Genomic DNA, 17,537 nt, shown 5'->3' with positions numbered 1-17,537 from the left:
GCTTGAATAAAGGAGACTATGATGGTATGAGAGAGGAATTGACTAAAGTGGACTGGGAAAATAGTTTAAAGGGTAAGACGGTACATGAACAGTGGTGTTCATTTAAGGAGTTATTCTATAACTTTCAAAAAAAATATATTCCACTGAGGAAAAAAGGGTGTAAAAGAAATGACAGCCATCCGTGGCTAAGTAAAGAAATTAAGGATAGTATCCGACTAAAAACAAGGACATATAAGGTAGCCAAACTTAGTGGGAGGATAGCAGATTGGGAAGTCTTCAAAAGACAGCAAAAAGTAACGAAAGGATTGATTAAGAAAGGGAAGATAGATTATGAAAATAAATTAGCAAAAAATATAAAAACAGATAGCAAGAGTTTCTACAGTTATATAAAAAGAAAAAGGGTGGCTAAGGCAAACGTAGGTCCCTTAGAGGATGAGACCGGGAAATTAATGGTGGGAAACATGGAGATGGCAAAAATGCTGAACAAATATTTTGTTTCAGTCTTTACGGTAGAGGACACCAAGAATATCCCAACAGTGGACAAACGGGGGGCTCTAGCAGGGGAGGAGCTAAATACGATTAAAATCACTAAGGAATTGGTACTCAGTAAATTAATGGGACTCAAGGAGGATAAATCCCCTGGACCTGATGGCTTACATCCCAGGGTCTTGAGGGAAGTAGTAGTAGGGATTGTGGATGCTTTGGTAATAATTTTCCAAAATTCTCTGGACTCGGCAAAGGTCCCGGCAGATTGGAAAACTGCTAATGTAACACCGTTATTTAGAAAGGGTAGTAGGCAGAAGGCTGGAAATTATAGACCAGTTAGCCTAACATCTGTGGTGGGTAAAATTTTGGAGTCTATTATTAAGGAGACAGTAGCGGAACATTTGGATAAACATAATTTAATAGGACAAAGTCAGCATGGCTTTACGAAGGGGAAGTCATGTCTGACAAATTTGCTTGAGTTCTTTGAGGATATAACGTACAGAGTGGATAAAGGAGAACCAGTGGATGTAGTGTATTTAGACTTCCAGAAGGCATTCGACAAGGTGCCACATAAAAGATTATTGCTCAAGATAAAGAATCACTGGATTGGGGGTAATATTCTGGCATGGGTGGAGGATTGGTTATCTAACAGGAAGCAGAGAGTTGGGATAAATGGTACATTCTCGGACTGGCAACCAGTAGCCAGTGGTGTTCCGCAGGGGTCGGTGCTGGGTCCCCAACTCTTTACAATCTATATTAACGATTTGGAGGAGGGGACCGAGTGTAACATATCAAAGTTTGCAGATGATACAAAGATGGGAGGGAAAGTAGAGAGTGAGGAGGACATAAAAAACCTACAAGGGAATATAGACAGGCTGGGTGAGTGGGCGGAGATTTGGCAGATGCAATACAATGTTGGAAAATGTGAGGTTATGCACTTTGGCAGGAAAAATCGGAGAGCAAGTTATTATCTCAATGGCGAGAAACTGGAAAGTACTGCAGTACAAAGGGATCTGGGGGTCCTGGTGCAAGAAAATCAAAAGGTTAGTATGCAGGTGCAGCAGGTGATCAAGAAGGCCAACGGAATGTTGGCTTTTATTGCTAGGGGGATAGAATATAAAAACAGGGAGGTATTGCTGCAGTTATATAAGGTATTAGTGAGACCGCACCTGGAATACTGCTACAGTTTTGGTGTCCATACTTAAGAAAAGACATACTTGCTCTTGAGACAGTACAAAGAAGGTTCACTCGGTTAATCCCGGGGATGAGGGGGCGGACATATGAGGAGAGGTTGAGTAGATTGGGACTCTACTCATTGGAGTTCAGAAGAATGAGAGGCGATCTTATTGAAACATATAAGATTGTGAAGAGGCTTGATCGGGTGGATGCGGTAAGGATGTTCCCAAGGATGGGTGAAACTAGAACGAGGGGGCATAATCTTAGGATAAGGGGCTGCTCTTTCAAAACTGAGATGAGGAGAAACTTCTTCACTCAGAGGGTGGTAGGTCTGTGGAATTTGCTGCCCCAGGAAGCTGTGGAAGCTACATCATTAAATAAATTTAAAACAGAAATAGACAGTTTCCTAGAAGTAAAGGGAATTAGGGGTTACGGGGAGCGGGCAGGAAATTGGACATGATTTTAGATTTGAGGTTAGGACCAGATCAGCCATGATCTTATTGAATGGCAGAGCAGGCTCGAGGGGCCGATTGGCCTACTCCTGCTCCTATTTCTTATGTTCTTATGTTCTTATAGGGAGTGTGAGAGGTTGCAGCCCCTGTTCCATTATTTGAAGGGGCTGTTCCTCAATTTCTGGTTGCACTTCAGTCCCATGCTCCTGATCTTTGGCCACCCAGTGAGGCGGGGGATAGGCAAGTCGGAGGATCTCCTCCTGGGTCTGCACCAGGGCCTGGCCAAGATGGCCATCTACAGGTCCAGGTTAGACCCTGCCCATGGGGAGTGGTCGTTCCAGCTGCTTGCCTCTCTTCTGTGGCTTTCTCCGTGCCTGGATGGCCCTGGAGAAGGAGCACGTGATGTTGCTGGTGCGCTTGAGGCCTTCCACGACTGGTGGGCAACGCAGGGACTGGAGTGCATAGTAGACACTGATGATAATATTGTGATTTAATTTGCTAAGTTGACTTTTGTAATTGATCCATAAAGATGACATGGGTTGCCCCAGTGTTATAAACAAATTTACACCTGACCCCCCCCCCCCCCGCCCCCATTTTTAAAGGGCATAAACTAAAAAAAACACAAGAATTCCATTCATAAGTCCACGTTGGACGCAGCCGTGGGGATGGTCGCTCATGCTGCCTGCCTCTCTTCCACGGCCTTGACCATGCCAGGGTGGCCCTGGAGAAGGAGCATGCAGTGTCTACCGGTACGCTTGAGGCCTTCCGCAACCGGTGGGCTTCGCAGGGACAGGAGTATATCGTGGATGGGGACAATGACATTATTATTTAATTTAATAAGTTTCCTATCTCTTTTGTATGGTTTGGGTGCTTGTTGTTTGTGCCACTTCAAAATAAGGGGGCACTTGTGTTGATTTTCCTTAATTTGGGTTGATGATACTGAGGCAACCAAGTGTCTCCTTACAAAAAAAAACCAGAAGAATTACTTTCTTTTCTGCTGCGACTGAATATCTGGTCACAATGTTAAAAGACCTCCTAGAACAGGCGAATTTGGAGAATACTCACATTTGAGAGTCAGGGGCATGGCCAGTTTTGTGGGCGTCGATTTGTTTGGACGGAAGGTTTGATGGATGGATATAAATGATCGAGGAGACTTTGGCATATTGTCGTTTTGCGTGTAACTCATTTACACCCAAAATTCTGCAATCCTTTAAGCCGTGTAATTGGTTTGCGCCCAGGTGATACATCTCTCCAGTCACAAATGCAGAGGAAAATCTAGCCCTTGGTGCCTATCCAATTGGCTATTGAGCATAAACCTGTATTGTCCACTGGAAACGGTTGCCAACCCTAGATGGGTGTATTCCTGGAGGTTTCATCACATGACCTCCTGCCTCAAAGCGCCCCGCCTCCACACTCTCGCAATTGTACCATCTTCTAGGAGCACTGCCTTCCTCTGCCAATTGCAAAGGGAACAGATTCTTTGTTACCCAACTGGATTCATCTTGACTGTTAGTGAAACAGCCTTTTTTCCCCATCTCCAATATTTTTTATAACTAATAAATGAAAGTGTTGAAAGAAAATGAAAAAAAGCACCATTTTGTCTAATGCAACTCTGATTTTCTCTCCTGGGTTGCTTGCAACAGTGTCCTTGCAATTAATCTTCAATTCCAGGACAATCCTGGAGGGTTAGCAACCCTACCACTGGATCGCTCGCTGTCTTTCATGACGGGTGGGCACCGCAGGAGATCTAAAGTATTAATCCTGCACGTGTAAAAACTGACAGATAATTTTAGCTTAGGTGGTTCAATTTTAAACTTATAGGAACATAGGAACAGGAGTAGGCCATTCAGCCCCCCATGCCTGCTCTGCCATTTGATAAGATCATGGCTGATCTGTGATCTAACGACATATACCTGCCTTTGGCACATATCCCTTAATACCTTTGGTTGCCAAAAAGCTATCTATCTCACATTTAAATTTAGCAATTGAGCGAGTATCAATTGCCATTTGCGGAAGAGAGTTCCAAACTTCTACCACCCTTTGTGTGTAGAAATGTTTTCTAATCTCACTCCTGAAAGGTCTGGCTCTAATTTTAAGACTGTGCCCCCTACTCCTAGAATCCCCAACCAGCGGAAATAGTTTCTCTCTATCCACCCTATCCGTTCCTTTTAATATCTTATAAACTTCGATCAGATCACCCCTTAACCTTCTAAACTCCAGAGAATACAACCCCAATTTGTGTAATCTCTCCTCGTAACTTAACCCTTGAAGTCCGGGTATCATTCTAGTAAACCTACGCTGCACTCCCTCCAAGGCCAATATGTCCTTCCAAAGGTGCGGTGGCCAGAACTGCTCATAGTACTCCAGGTGCGGTCTAACCAGGGTTTTGTATAACTGCAGCATAACTTCTGCCCCCTTGTACTCTAGTCCTCTAGATATAAAGACCAACATTCCATTTGCCTTCTTGATTATTTTCTGCACCTGTTCATGACACTTCAATGATCTATGTACCTGAACCCCTAAGTCCCTTTGGACATCCACTGTTCTTAACTTTTTACCATTTAGAAAGTACCCAGTTCTATCCTTTTTTGATCCAAAGTGGATGACCTCACATTTGTCTGCATTGAATTCCATTTGCCACAGTTTTGCCCATTCACCTAATCTATCAATATCCCTTTGTAATTTTATGTTTTCATCTATACTGCTTACAATGCCACTAATCTTTGTGTCATCGGCAAACTTAGATATGAGACTTTCTATGCCTTCATCTAAGTCATTAATAAATATTGTGAATAATTGAGGCCCCAAGACAGATCCCCGCGGGACTCCACTGGTCACATCCTGCCAATGTGAGTACCTTCCCATTATCCCTACCCTCTGTCGCCTTTCGCTCAGCCAATTTCCTAACCAAGTCCGTACTTGTCCTTCGATTCCATGGGCTTCTATCTTAGCTAACAGTCTCTTATGTGGGACCTTATCAAATGCCTTCTGGAAGTCCATATAAATAACATCCATTGGCATTCCCCTGTCCACTACTTTAGTCAACTCTTCAAAAAATTCAATCAGGTGTGTCAGGCATGACCTATCACAAATCCATGCTGGCTCTCTCTGATTAACTGAAAATTCTCCAGGTGTTCAGTCACCCTATCCTTAATTATAGACTCCAGCATTTTCCCCACAACAGATGTTAGGCCAACTGGTCTATAATTCCCTGGTTTCCCTCTCTCTCCTTTCTTAAAAAGCAGAGTGACGTGCAATTTTCCAATCCAGAGGGACAGTTCCTGAATCTGGAGAACTTTGAAAGATTATAGTTAGGGCATCTGCAATCTGCTCACCTACTTCCTTTAAAACCCTGGGATGGAAACCATCTGGTCCTGGGGATTTGTCATTCTTCAGTGCTATTATTTTCTTCATGGCACCCTTCCCCCAAAGGAGAATGCTTGAAGAATGATCGGTGACTCGCGGAGTAAAAAGCAGAGTCACCCTATTTGAATCACTGACACCGCCTTGCGGCTCCCCGGAGTCAGCGCCAGGTGCTCGCGCTGCTACTAACGAGCGCGTGACGCTCAGTCCGGGCTCGGCTCCCGGTATAAATGGCGCGCGCCCTCTAGTTCCTTTAGATCATTTCATTTGTGTTTTTTTTTTGAACAAAAAGTGTTGTGGCTGTAGCTAGAGGATACAGGCTGGGTAGGATTCGTACTATGGCGCGTGTCCTGTTATTTGGGTACGTTTTTCGCGATGTCAAAGTTGTACTGTTTAGTGGATTTCTCATCTTTCTAAAGGTTGCTCATTTGTTTAACAGGTTCATATTGTCGGTGGCTGCGATAGTCCCTGAAGTATGGATGCAAACTGCGCCTCCAGGTCAGATATCGTGCAGATCCCATGTGTTGTGTTGTCACATTCACTTGTGTTGATAGTGAAGGAATGTCTCTGATCCCTTTCTGTAGGTTTTCTGAAGACTGAATGCCGCGACAGTGTCTTTTGGGTTGGACTGAATAAGCACTTTCTTGCAGGGAAGTTCTGGCAGATTAACGTTGTTGGTAAGTTCAGCGCCGTTATCTTGGAATCTGTCTCTATTTAACACCACTCGGCTCCTGGACCCGGTAGTGGTGTGGCGGCACTATCTATCTGCACCGGCTCAGGTCCCACAATCTGGAGTTCTACTCTTTCTTTCACTGCAACCTAAACTGACGATCACCGCTACTTGCTGCATGTGCAGTAATAGTGCAAGTACAGTCTTGGATTGTTAAACTCCTGAGGTGCAAAAAATGTTTTTTTTTAGTTTTAATATCTGCGTGCTGGAGGATCAAAGTTTGTTCATACCACACTAAAGCGATATATAACAGCAACTTTTTCCTAAAATGTGCATTCAGTTTACTTGGTGATTTTTCTTTTTTTTACGATAAGCTAGCAGATTTTTTTAAGTCAAATGTCCCACTGGCCAGTAATTAGTAACATTATCAAGCTGTGTTATGTACCTTTTTTTCAGTTGAGATATCTGATCACTATATTCTCATATTTAGACTATGTATGGAATGAGTGAAATATAATGTAGTTGAGTAAGTTGCACTTATGGTTAAAACACTACAGAATTAGAGCCCAGAAGTATTTGATGGAGGTAAGTGATATTGTGAAACTGAGAAACAAAGGAGGATGCCATTCTAAATGTTGAAGTAATGTATGAATGTTCTCACCTTGTGGAGAAAGCTATAATTGCCTCAATCTGACTCAAGGGTGCTTCAGATATGAATCAAGCAACTTGATCAACTGCCACAGGTAGTACAACTAACAATTTGTAAATGGCATAAAGAACACGTATTTCCTTGGAACAAAACATTGGGCCAAACTTTTTTTCAGTAACCTGGAAAAGCTAATGACTCTGCTTTTTTTTTCAAGGAGCCGATCACTTTAAGTCTAGCTTTCTGATTTGCAGAGAACAAAACATTCACCAATAGGTGTACTTAAAATTCAGTTTGGAGCTAACTCTGTTTTGCTGTCTCAGATCAGTCTGGTTATATCTTTCCTGTTACACCACGATTTGCATCCCAGTGTGGTTATACTGTTGCTGTGGATCACTGGAGTGTTGAATTCCGTGCCTCTGTCCTCAGTTGTTGTGTCCATATTGTGGTAAGTAAATCTTGGGAAATTTAGTGTGGAGAGATTTGTGTACATAGTTTTTTTTTAAACATATAGCTTTGCCTTGAACTGAGATTAGACCAATGAGATGCAAATGTTGCTTTAATCTCTTTCAATCTTGAAAGATTCATCCAATAAACATTTTAAGGCAAATGCAGGCTACTGAAGTTTGAACTGTTTTTAAATGCTATCTAAATTTCATGAATCATGTTTGGAGGCATAATTTCTTAAAACAGTGGAAATGGGGTGGGTGGGATGGCAAGATTGCCAGAGCCCTACATTCTAATTGCAGTTGGGAGGATGTTTCTCAATGTACTGCATTAAGGAAGGCTGTAGATGGACACCTTATATTCACCATATTGGGGATATTGAATGGGAGTTATGTGCTCTCCTTAGTGTGGAGTGCCTAAAGAAGCTCTTCCAGGGTTGTTACTCCAATAGAGTTCTTGGTCACTAACAAGCAAAATGTTATGCAGATTTACTTTTAGATGTGTCACCAACTGTATTTTGATATCATTGGTCATATTTCCAATTTGTTTGCAGAATGATGAGCAATTCAACCTCACTATACAAGTACAAGTATCAGGAACTGATGGAGTAGCTTCAACATATATTCAAACTCTGTCTTGCCTGTACTCTCCATGGGCTGCAAGGGAAATATTCTGTGAAGAAAACTACATGCAGGTAAAGACAGCAATACTGAATGACTCAAATATTTCAAAACTGAGAATGGAGGCTACAGGATCAATGCAATACTTCAAATACAGCTCACTGACATGATCTGAATTAATTGTGTATATAAGATTCATTTGCTGATAAGTGTTTTACTTTTTAAATAAACATGGTAGACTTGCATGATTCTGGGTGGAGTACTCTACATTGGCTCATAAATCCTTGCATCAGGATTGATGTCTTAGTTGTAAATTAAGCTAATGGGAAATGTTTCTGATTTAATAAATAAAAACTAACAACCAAGTTGTGTATATCCAGTGGGTTCTCTTGGATAGAATTGTTATCTTTCTGAAGATAATTTGTACTCTTAATCCACTAAACTGTCTGATAGACCATATGCCTGGATTTCAATAGGTGACCTTATTGAACTTGGGCAATGAGTGTTCCTGTCACTTTCCCAGTGACTCTACTGGAACTGTAGGCATGTAACTTGTTTCAGTAACTAATAAATACAAGATCTATTACACCAGGTTGAAGATTCACTAACTTTGTCTTGCCATCAATCATGCCCAGATCTCTGTAGAAAGAAATATACCAACCATTGAGGAGGATTATGCCCAAGATGCTGAAGATTGGGCTTTAGTATTGCCAGAAGTAAGTAGCTTTTTTCTTTGCCCTCACTCTCAAAGTCTTTAATACAAGTTTCTAATATTGGAATGGAGGGGAAACTGAACTCAATACTCTGGACCACACTTTTACATAATTGTAAATGTCTAACATATATGTCAGGAGGTGGTCAAACCATACAAATGAGATGGGAGGACTTTATTAGATCTGTTTATCTTGGCCTCACATTGGATTAAAAGATGAGAATCAAAACTTGACCTGGACCCTTGCTTTAACTGATGTTACACCTACAATAAGCACAGACACTCATAGAAAATGCTGGAAACACTCCACAAATGCTGACTAATTTGTTGAGACTAGATGAGATCATGTTTTAGATCTAGTTCTTCAGAACTGGAAGAAATCAGACGAATTGAAGGAGGGAAAACCAATGCATGCACCAACATTGAAGTGCAATGTATTGCAGGCTGTCAACAGCCTTACTGTATTTTTCCTCCTTGCCTCATGGCCAGTATTTTAAATGCTGATTAAGCCATCTTGTAGATTAAGGGCACTTATTTTTCCTCTACATCAATCTATACCCTTTCCCCACCATGAAGTAGTATTGTTTAGGATATGGAGGCATGAGCATTTTATTTCCCTGTTATGGGAGTTTCACTAGAGCCAATAACTTTCCCTAGAAAATGCATACATGGACTTGAATCCCCTAAGAAATGCAGTTAGCAATAGGAAGTGGCCTTCTCTAAGAATTTAATTGGGGAAGGTTGCTGTTTGAGTTTGCTGACAAAACTGAGGAGTCAAGCTTATTGCCAGCTGTTTGATGTGCTTTGTCAAAGGCATTCTGAGGTCGCTGGGAGAGCCCAACTGTTTATAGCTTGGATATCACTTCCCTGAAGTGATTAGAGAAGTTGGATATTTCAGTATGATATTTAAAGTTGTAAAAACCTTCCTCTTTTCAAATCTCTTCACCTCATCCATTTTGACTGCAATCACACCTGCTGGCCCTTACTCCATTACAATCCTATATTTCTGAATTATGTGCCCTGATCAGATCACATTTTTCTAAATTGTTTTCAATGTGTAGTATTCCCAATCTGCTAGTTACAAGAGGACCCCTACTGAAGTTATGGGTGATCTTTTTATATAACATTCAAATTAGGGAAAATTAAACTTCTGGATCTCCACATATTTGACTTGGATATGATTTACTTCTGATTCTCTTCTATAGTTTTTCTCTTAACTGGAAAGACTCATCCACCCTTTTGTGGTCTCTACTGTTCATGTAGGCAAGTAGTGCAGGCAGTGGAATATGGCAAGTGGTATTTCATGTCCCTGGTGGTAAAAGGAGTATGACTGTGAAAGAAGCACATGAGAGAGGCTATGGCATCAACACAACAGTATCTCGTATTTTGCTTCGAGCTCCATATCATGCAAATGAGGCTCAAATAGTCTTGGTAAGTTCACTAATCCTATTCTCCTTCATGCTGGTTTGGGCTCAAAATTCTTGACTGAAGCATTCCTATAGGTAGGAGTTGAATATTTTGGCTTTTCATGTAAATTTCCCTTTCCCATTAGGTCCAAGGTGTGCCCTTGTCTGTAATCCGATCGACCAGCTTTTACAAACTGCATTGGGTGATTCTGCTAATTGATACAGCAGTGGCTTGTCCTGTTGGTAAGAACTTGCATATTATGCTCTCAGTTGTACCAGACATTCTTCACCCTCCTGTCCCTACGGAAATGAATAGATCAAGCCATGCAAAACTGGATCCAGTTCTATAACAACTTAAAGCAAAAGTGTATTCCTTGTTTAGACTAACCTGGGCAGAGTTTCCAATTTCTGTGCTTGGGGTCAGCTTGTTTTTATTCATTAAATTAAATGAGTTTTTTTTAAAAAGCAAGCCATTTTCTGTCACTATCCAAGAATGTCACCATCTATAGTACTGGACTCTTGATGCACTGTGTAGGGGAGCCATCCATTGCTTTCAGAATGTTATTTGCATTCTGTCTGGAATAATTGAAGCCACATTTTAAAAATGTACCATTTTGTTAAATCAACATTTTTTTTCTTCCACCACCTTTTCAGATGGAATTACATTCACTGATAATATAATCACCTGGACAGTGCCAAGAATCTTCACTCCAATTGTGACCAGTGCAGTTCATCAGGACAACACCTCCATGGGAGTAAATGGCATCAAGTTGGGTCCTACAAGAATGGCAGAAAGAAATTATACCCTGGATAAAAATGATACTGCTCTTGCTATAAGAGTCCCAATTGGAGCACAAGATGGATACTATAAGGTTGGTGACAAATTAGGTTTTTGCATTGCAGATGGAAAGCAGATATATTGTCCACAATAGATACCCCTTGGACATGGATTGCAGCCCACAATGTTGTACCTACTTGAAGAAAACTCCTTCTGTAAATGTGGCAAATCGAAGATTGTTGCTATCATGGTATTGGCTTCTGTATATTTGGACGTAGAGATTGGAAATGTCTTGTATATTTTGATATGCAACCAGCAGATTCTGTCTGAAGGCAAGACATCCAATGCCTACAATGTGGGTTTGGCTTTTCAGGTTTTAATTATCACCGTCATCTTTTTAAATCTAGGGCTATTTTGTTGAAATTAAGCAAGGCAGCGACTAGACAGACAGTTAACCACCCCCTACTCTGTCCAGTTTACATTGCAGCTTAATGTAGCTGATTTCAACTATCTTGTAATGTCCCTGAAGCCTTGCTAAGGCTATAGCTTGTTTTCTGTTCATTTACTGCCAGATTCAACAGCAAACAGATTTTTGCCTAAGCTGCAGGTAGTGAAGGATTTATTCAATCTGAGCTTGAGAATGTGACTTTAAACAAGCTTTAAAAAGTGGAGGGGTTTTTGGCCCTTGAGCTTGTTAGAAATTTCCTAGAATTCTGGCTCACTTACAGGAGTGGTTTGTGACTGAACCTGCTGAAAATATCAGCCAAATATAAAATGTTGCTATAATCAGTGTTTAAATTCTAATAGAACTGAGTGACGTTACAATAGCTGAATTGTTATCTTGCTTTCAGAGCCATGTGGTGGATGGCCAGTATGGTATCAAATACAGCATTAACCTATTCTTGGAGCACCTGTGGGAAGATGAGTCATGGGGATGGAATAAAATCAATGTGATTCATCCAGTCACCACTCCCTTTATTCCTCAGCCCCTTGTTCTCACTGATGGTATGTAGTGTGGTCTTAAATACAACTGGCATATAGTCTTCCCTAAATGGGATGTTCTTGGTTATTAAAATTGACATGAACTGGATCATACATGCAAAAGTCCCATCTTTGAATTTATTAATTCCTTGGATGTGGGCATCACTGGCAAGTCTGGCAGTTATTGGCTATCCTTAATTGCTCTGAGAAGGTGGTGGGCTGCCTTGATCTGCTGCAGTCAATGTTGGGAAGGTGCTCCCACAATACTATTGGGAGTTTGCTGGGTTAAAATCCTAGATGATCTGTGATGTGTCCAAATCAAGATGGTTGTGTGTGACTTGGGAGGAGGTGTTACCAGCACCTGCTGCCCTTGTCTTCTGAGCTGGCAAACGTCACAGGTTTGAGAGGTGCTGCCGAAGAAGCCTTGTTGAGTTGTTAGTACACATTGCACCACTATACCAGGGATGGACTTTTAGACTAGTGGCTGATCAAGCAGACTGATGTGTCCGCTAACAAAAATGGCATGGTAAATTAGTAATCCAGAGTGCATGGCTCTAAACCAAACAGCCATTTGAATCCTTGGGCTCATAGGAGTTCTGAGAATGCCCTGCTTCCACATTCTTGTGCTACTGGCAAATAGTGTGACCTGAGTCTATATTGCATGCATGTGTCTTGTCATCTCCACTACTATGAAATGCCCTCTTCCCCATCAAAACTGCTCCAGTTGAATGTATGGATTTCATGAAGTTCCCATGCTGGATGGCTTAAAATCCAGGCCCCAAAGGGGACAATGCCTTTAAATCTGCTCAACATTACTATAAACAAGCACTGAAAATTGCATCAAGTATCAGTCCAAGCTGATCAATTTGGTTACATCACTTGTTTGCTGCATGGGCAATTGATGTTTCATGCAGATATTGACCAATTCACACACCTGTGACTTAAATGGGTTTATTATGCTGCTACATAAATGTGTTCCAGATTGGAGTTCAACTTTTCTATATCTATTCCAGATACCATTCCTGAGCAATGGCTATTCAATGTCACACTAGGCAACTTTCTTCCTGATGTGGAACTAAAAAAGCTCACTCTGGGCTCTCAATCCTTCCCTGTGGATGAAGAAAACCAGATATTTAATATGTACAACTGGACTACCACAAACGAGACAACCCTAAATAGAATCTTCATTCTCGAAGTTCCAATGGAGTCACCAGTTGTAGACCGAAAGGTAATGGAATATTGGTGAGAAATGTGGGTTCCTACATGGCCTGAAATGTTGTTGACTCTTTGCTTTCTTTTTAGTATATAGGAGATGGTGTTGAACAATACACCCTTGACATCATTTACACCCTGACTGTGGTACCGGAAAATGTAATATTCACACATACAGCTCGTTTAATCCATAAACATAAAATAGGTAAGTTTTTCTCCTTGTGCCCACTAAGTCAGGAATGCTTTCTTTAAAGGCTTCAAATAATACTGTTTACTTTAGTACTTCCTGTGGCAAATGGCTTTTGTGATGAAGAAAACATGACACTGGTGATAACCCATGGAACCTTAGATCAGTACTGGATTCCTTTCATTGGCAATGTACAGTTAACCCGTCACTCTGCTGAGCAGAATGGTTATATGCTGAGAGATAATGGCACCCACTTAATACTTGTTGTTCCACATGATGCAGCTGAAGTTGTCCATGAGGTAAGCTGCTTTTACCTAGTCCCTCTTGGCTTTTAATTTGAGCTGATTCTGACTAATTGTGGTTTCATTACAGGCAATGAATAACCAAGGCCTTAGAAACAGATTTGACTTCAGGCTGAAGGATAATAAAACCCTGGATGTGCTGACCAACTTTTCTGTTTCCTGTAGCTTTTCTACAGCAGACTTCATAAGTAAGCTCTTGGCTTTCACTCATAATAGTGCAAGGCAGGCTTTGGATGACATACTGAGTTTTTTTTTCTTCTCTCTCTTAGCTTGTTTGCCAAATGGAAGAATGGTTATTACTGTTCTAAAACTTGAAGCCTTGTTGGGACTAGATGCTACCAAAATGATGCTGAAGGATAGAAGCTGCAAGCCAAAGGAGAGTGATGAATTCAAAGCTGCCTTTGAATTTTCTGCCAACTCATGTGGCACAATTAGAAGGGTAAGCTAACTATGGCCTTCTGTTGAGTGACATAAGCTGGAGGCTACAGGAAGGGCTCAGCAAGCATCTAGTAATTGACTAATTGGCTTCTCTTGTAGTTTGAGAAGAATTACATGATCTATGAGAATGAAGTGGTGTACTTCAGAGAATCAGAACCAACTAGTGACCCAATATATCGGTAAGAATCTGAGCCAAGGCTTTTCCTTTTTGTGGGTATATAAATAGTAAATAACACGTGTTTGCTCTTTTTTAGGCTTGCCATATCTTGTCATTACCACATAAATGACTCCCTGCATATTCAGTTTGAACACCAAGTAAATCCTCTGCCAGCTGTTGTACCTGGATATGGACCTATTGTCTTAGTTATGCAACTTTCCAAAGGTAAAGCTCCTAAACTACAGTTCTATACTAGCTTCCATTTTAAAATAGTTGTACCTCACATGTCCAGTATGCAATCATGTGACTGAATATCCAAGATTGCTTAATATTGAAATAGGAAGAGCCCCTCTCTGGAACTCACTTTTTTTGGCTTGGATTCTTGCAGATGTGTTGTATTCTAACCTGTATGAAGAAGGTGACTATCCAGTAGTGAAGTATCTGACTGATCCCCTGTATTTTGAAGTGCAACTGTTGCACATAGAAGATCCACAAATTGAATTGTTCTTGCAAGATTGCTGGGCAACTGCTTCACCAGACAGAAATGATATTCCACAATGGCCAATCATTGTCAAAAGGCAAGTATGAGCCTCTTCTTTCTGGAGAAGGTGGGGAGCTAATTAACTTGAATAACTAACTAACTTTTTTTAAACAGCTGTGAGAACAAGGCTGACGTGCATATGACCATCTTTCATCCAGTAACCAGTAATGAGAGGGTCAGATACCCCACTCACTACAAAAGGTTTGAGGTCAAGATGTTTGCTTTTACTGTGGGCAACCTGAATACCATAGTGAGACAGGTGAGGATTGCTTCAGATAAACATGTTGGTCAGTGCTTTCCACATAATGTCCTGCTATAATAATGCTGTACTTTTATTTTAGGTGTACTTTCATTGCAGTGTAGTCTTGTGCAGGAAGGACCCAGTAAGTGGGCAACTTTGCCCTGGTCAATGTATACCAGGAAAACAGAGGCTGGGTAAGGTATTAAGATTGGAATAAAACTTGTGGTGGTGCCTGTTGCATGCTACTGACAAACTGTGTAACTGCAGGTCGAAGTGCAGGTGCAGAGCACCATCTGCAGGGATCTGTATCATCAGGAGCAGTGGTGATCGTGGCAGAAATCCCTACCCTGGAAAGCAAGATTGTGACAGGTGAAGAACCTTTCTTGAGCTTCTCCCAGCAGTGATTCTGTAATATATTTGCTGACTTGTCTGGCTTTTTTTTCATCAGATATCGCAGTGAAGTCCTACTCCTGGCCATTGCTACTGATTGGAGGTGTAACAATAATTGTTGCTTCTGTTGTTCTTAGAATTATTGGTCACAAATGCCAAATGAACAGATTATATTAATCTTGAATAAAAACAACTCTAATTCAAATAGTGTATTTCTGTTTTTAGTGTTGTCACTGTTATGGCATTAGCCAGAAGCACCTGATGCAGTAAACTGCTTGTATGAAGTCCTGTGCAGAGTTGTGATTTAGGTTTGCAGTGAGTGCATATCACTATTTTCCCAAGTTGCTATCTAGCAGAAATCACTAAAGCAATTGGGATTAGGAAGCAGCAAGGATTGTGATCTTTTTGCAGATTGGGCACACTGAGGCTAATTGTGGGATAGTAAGTATGTTGTATTAGTGGCTGGGTTTTTATTCATTCTTTGGCAATTGGGGCCATAGCAATATGGATACAAAATTGGTTAAGTGACAGGAAACAGTAGTGGTTACTAGTTTTTCACACTGGAGGGAGTTGTACAGTGGTGTTTCCTAGGGGTTGGTGCTGGGACCACTACTTGTCTTGATACATATTAATGACTTGGACTTGGTGTATGGGTCACAATTTCAAAATTTGCAAATGACAAAACTTGGAAGGGTAGTACAGTGAGGAGGAAGCAGATGAAATTTAAAAAGGGAGGTAGGGGGGGGGAGAAATGTGAAGTGATGCATGTTAGGAAGAATGAGAGGCAATATAAACTGGAGGGCACAACTCTTAAGGGTCCAGGAAGAGCAATCTGGGGGTACATGTACACCTCATTGAAGGTGGCAGGTTGAGAAAGTGGCTTGAAAAAATTATATGGGAGCCTGGGTTTTATAAATAGGCATAGAATCCAGAAGTATGGAAATCATAATTGTTGTGGGACTTCACCACTCGGAGTCAGACTTAAAGATTCAACATGCAGTTCATTGGACAAAGCTTTGGGAGAAGCGCTTGACACTCCGCAGGGTACACAGTCACCTTCTCAACTTTAAAATGGTCGTCGTGCTTCTTGTATACTTTACAAGTACAGACATTCAGCAGCTATTACATTATTAGCCTTTGGTTAGTTACACATTAGCCAATTAGGCCCCAACAGCAACAATTGACCTCCAATCACATTAAAACAACTTATCAACTTAAGCCAGTCTGGTCTTTGTCTGTCCTGTAACTTTTATCAGTTCATTGTGTTAAGTCAGCATTTTTAATGTCTTTTCAGAGTCCATTTTGTTTAGCAATACACTAATTTTGTTAATCATGTGTTATGTTTAAGCTTTTAATTATGGTTAGTCTAGTCCGCGCAAGGCGCATTTCAGCGTGGTCTCTGGGCAGCGACCGCAGCCACGCACACGCTAGTCGCCTAAGGTCATCTTTGCCTTTAACCCAACAGCTTAAATTTTACCTCAACAATAATGAACCTGTTTATAAAACACTAGTTCCACCACAGCTGGAGTATTGTCCCGTTCTGGGCACTGTACTCTTGAAAGGATGTGAAGGCCTTTAGAGAGGGTGCAGAAGAGATTTACTAGAATAATTCCAGGGTTGAGTGACTTTAGTTATGTGGATAGACTGGAGAAGCTGGGGCTGAACAGAGAAGGTTGAGGGGTGATTTGATAGGTAATTTAAAATTGTGAAGGGTCTAGGCAGAATAGATGGAGAAACTGCTCCCATTGGTGGAAGGGTGAAGAACCAGAGGATATAGATTTTAAGGTGATTGGTAAAAGAACCAAGAGGGTGGAAAAACTTCCTTATACAGTGAGTGGTAAGGATCTGGAATGCGCTGCCTGAGGAGGCTGATGGAGGCAGATTCAATCGTCACCTTCAAAAGTGAACTGGATAGGTACTTGAAAGGAAAAAATTTGCAGGGCTCTGGGGATAGGGCAGGGGAGTGAGACTAGCTGGACGGCTCTGGCATGGGTTGACTGGCCTCTTTCTGTGCTGTAACCTTTCTATGATTAATTGAAAGTTCAAGAATCTCAATTGACTAGTTTTTGCTGTCCTAGTTAATAAGCACAAGTGCTATCCAAGCTAAGCCACCTCTGTCTCTAAGTGCTGGTAGACACTATTCCCTGCAGTACCTATTGGACAGTTGTATAAGTTACTGTAGGTTTGTTGAAATGGGACTTTGTTTTATTAAGCATCTTTTGGTTTAATTAGACCACATGTTGGATTGTAATAGCGGTGCTGTCCAAAAGGGATATGTCAGGTGATGCTGGTCTAATTAAAATAGACCAAGTTTCAATCTTGGGTTTTCCCA

At 41.2% G+C, this 17,537-nt stretch overlaps 1 protein-coding gene across 1 annotated transcript; it reads left to right on the top strand.

Annotated features, from left to right (window-relative positions):
* The first annotated feature begins 5,760 nt into the window (after nucleotides 1-5,760).
* Nucleotides 5,761-15,410, top strand: LOC137321375 (uncharacterized). The gene is made up of 22 exons (XM_067983760.1): nucleotides 5,761-5,838; nucleotides 5,917-5,975; nucleotides 6,062-6,154; nucleotides 7,117-7,241; nucleotides 7,794-7,934; nucleotides 8,496-8,576; nucleotides 9,836-10,003; nucleotides 10,125-10,221; nucleotides 10,633-10,850; nucleotides 11,608-11,761; nucleotides 12,751-12,965; nucleotides 13,040-13,154; nucleotides 13,230-13,435; nucleotides 13,509-13,626; nucleotides 13,708-13,877; nucleotides 13,976-14,055; nucleotides 14,131-14,258; nucleotides 14,422-14,611; nucleotides 14,689-14,833; nucleotides 14,916-15,009; nucleotides 15,083-15,184; nucleotides 15,264-15,410. Exons 1-22 carry the CDS (start codon nucleotides 5,816-5,818, stop codon nucleotides 15,380-15,382), a joined length of 2,841 nt encoding a protein of 946 aa, XP_067839861.1. The 5' UTR covers nucleotides 5,761-5,815; the 3' UTR covers nucleotides 15,383-15,410.
* Nucleotides 15,411-17,537: the final 2,127 nt, after the last annotated feature.

Source organism: Heptranchias perlo, chromosome 5 (genome assembly GCF_035084215.1).
Source record: "Heptranchias perlo isolate sHepPer1 chromosome 5, sHepPer1.hap1, whole genome shotgun sequence".
NCBI lineage: Eukaryota > Metazoa > Chordata > Chondrichthyes > Hexanchiformes > Hexanchidae > Heptranchias > Heptranchias perlo.
This window is presented reverse-complemented; position numbering and strand designations above follow the sequence as displayed.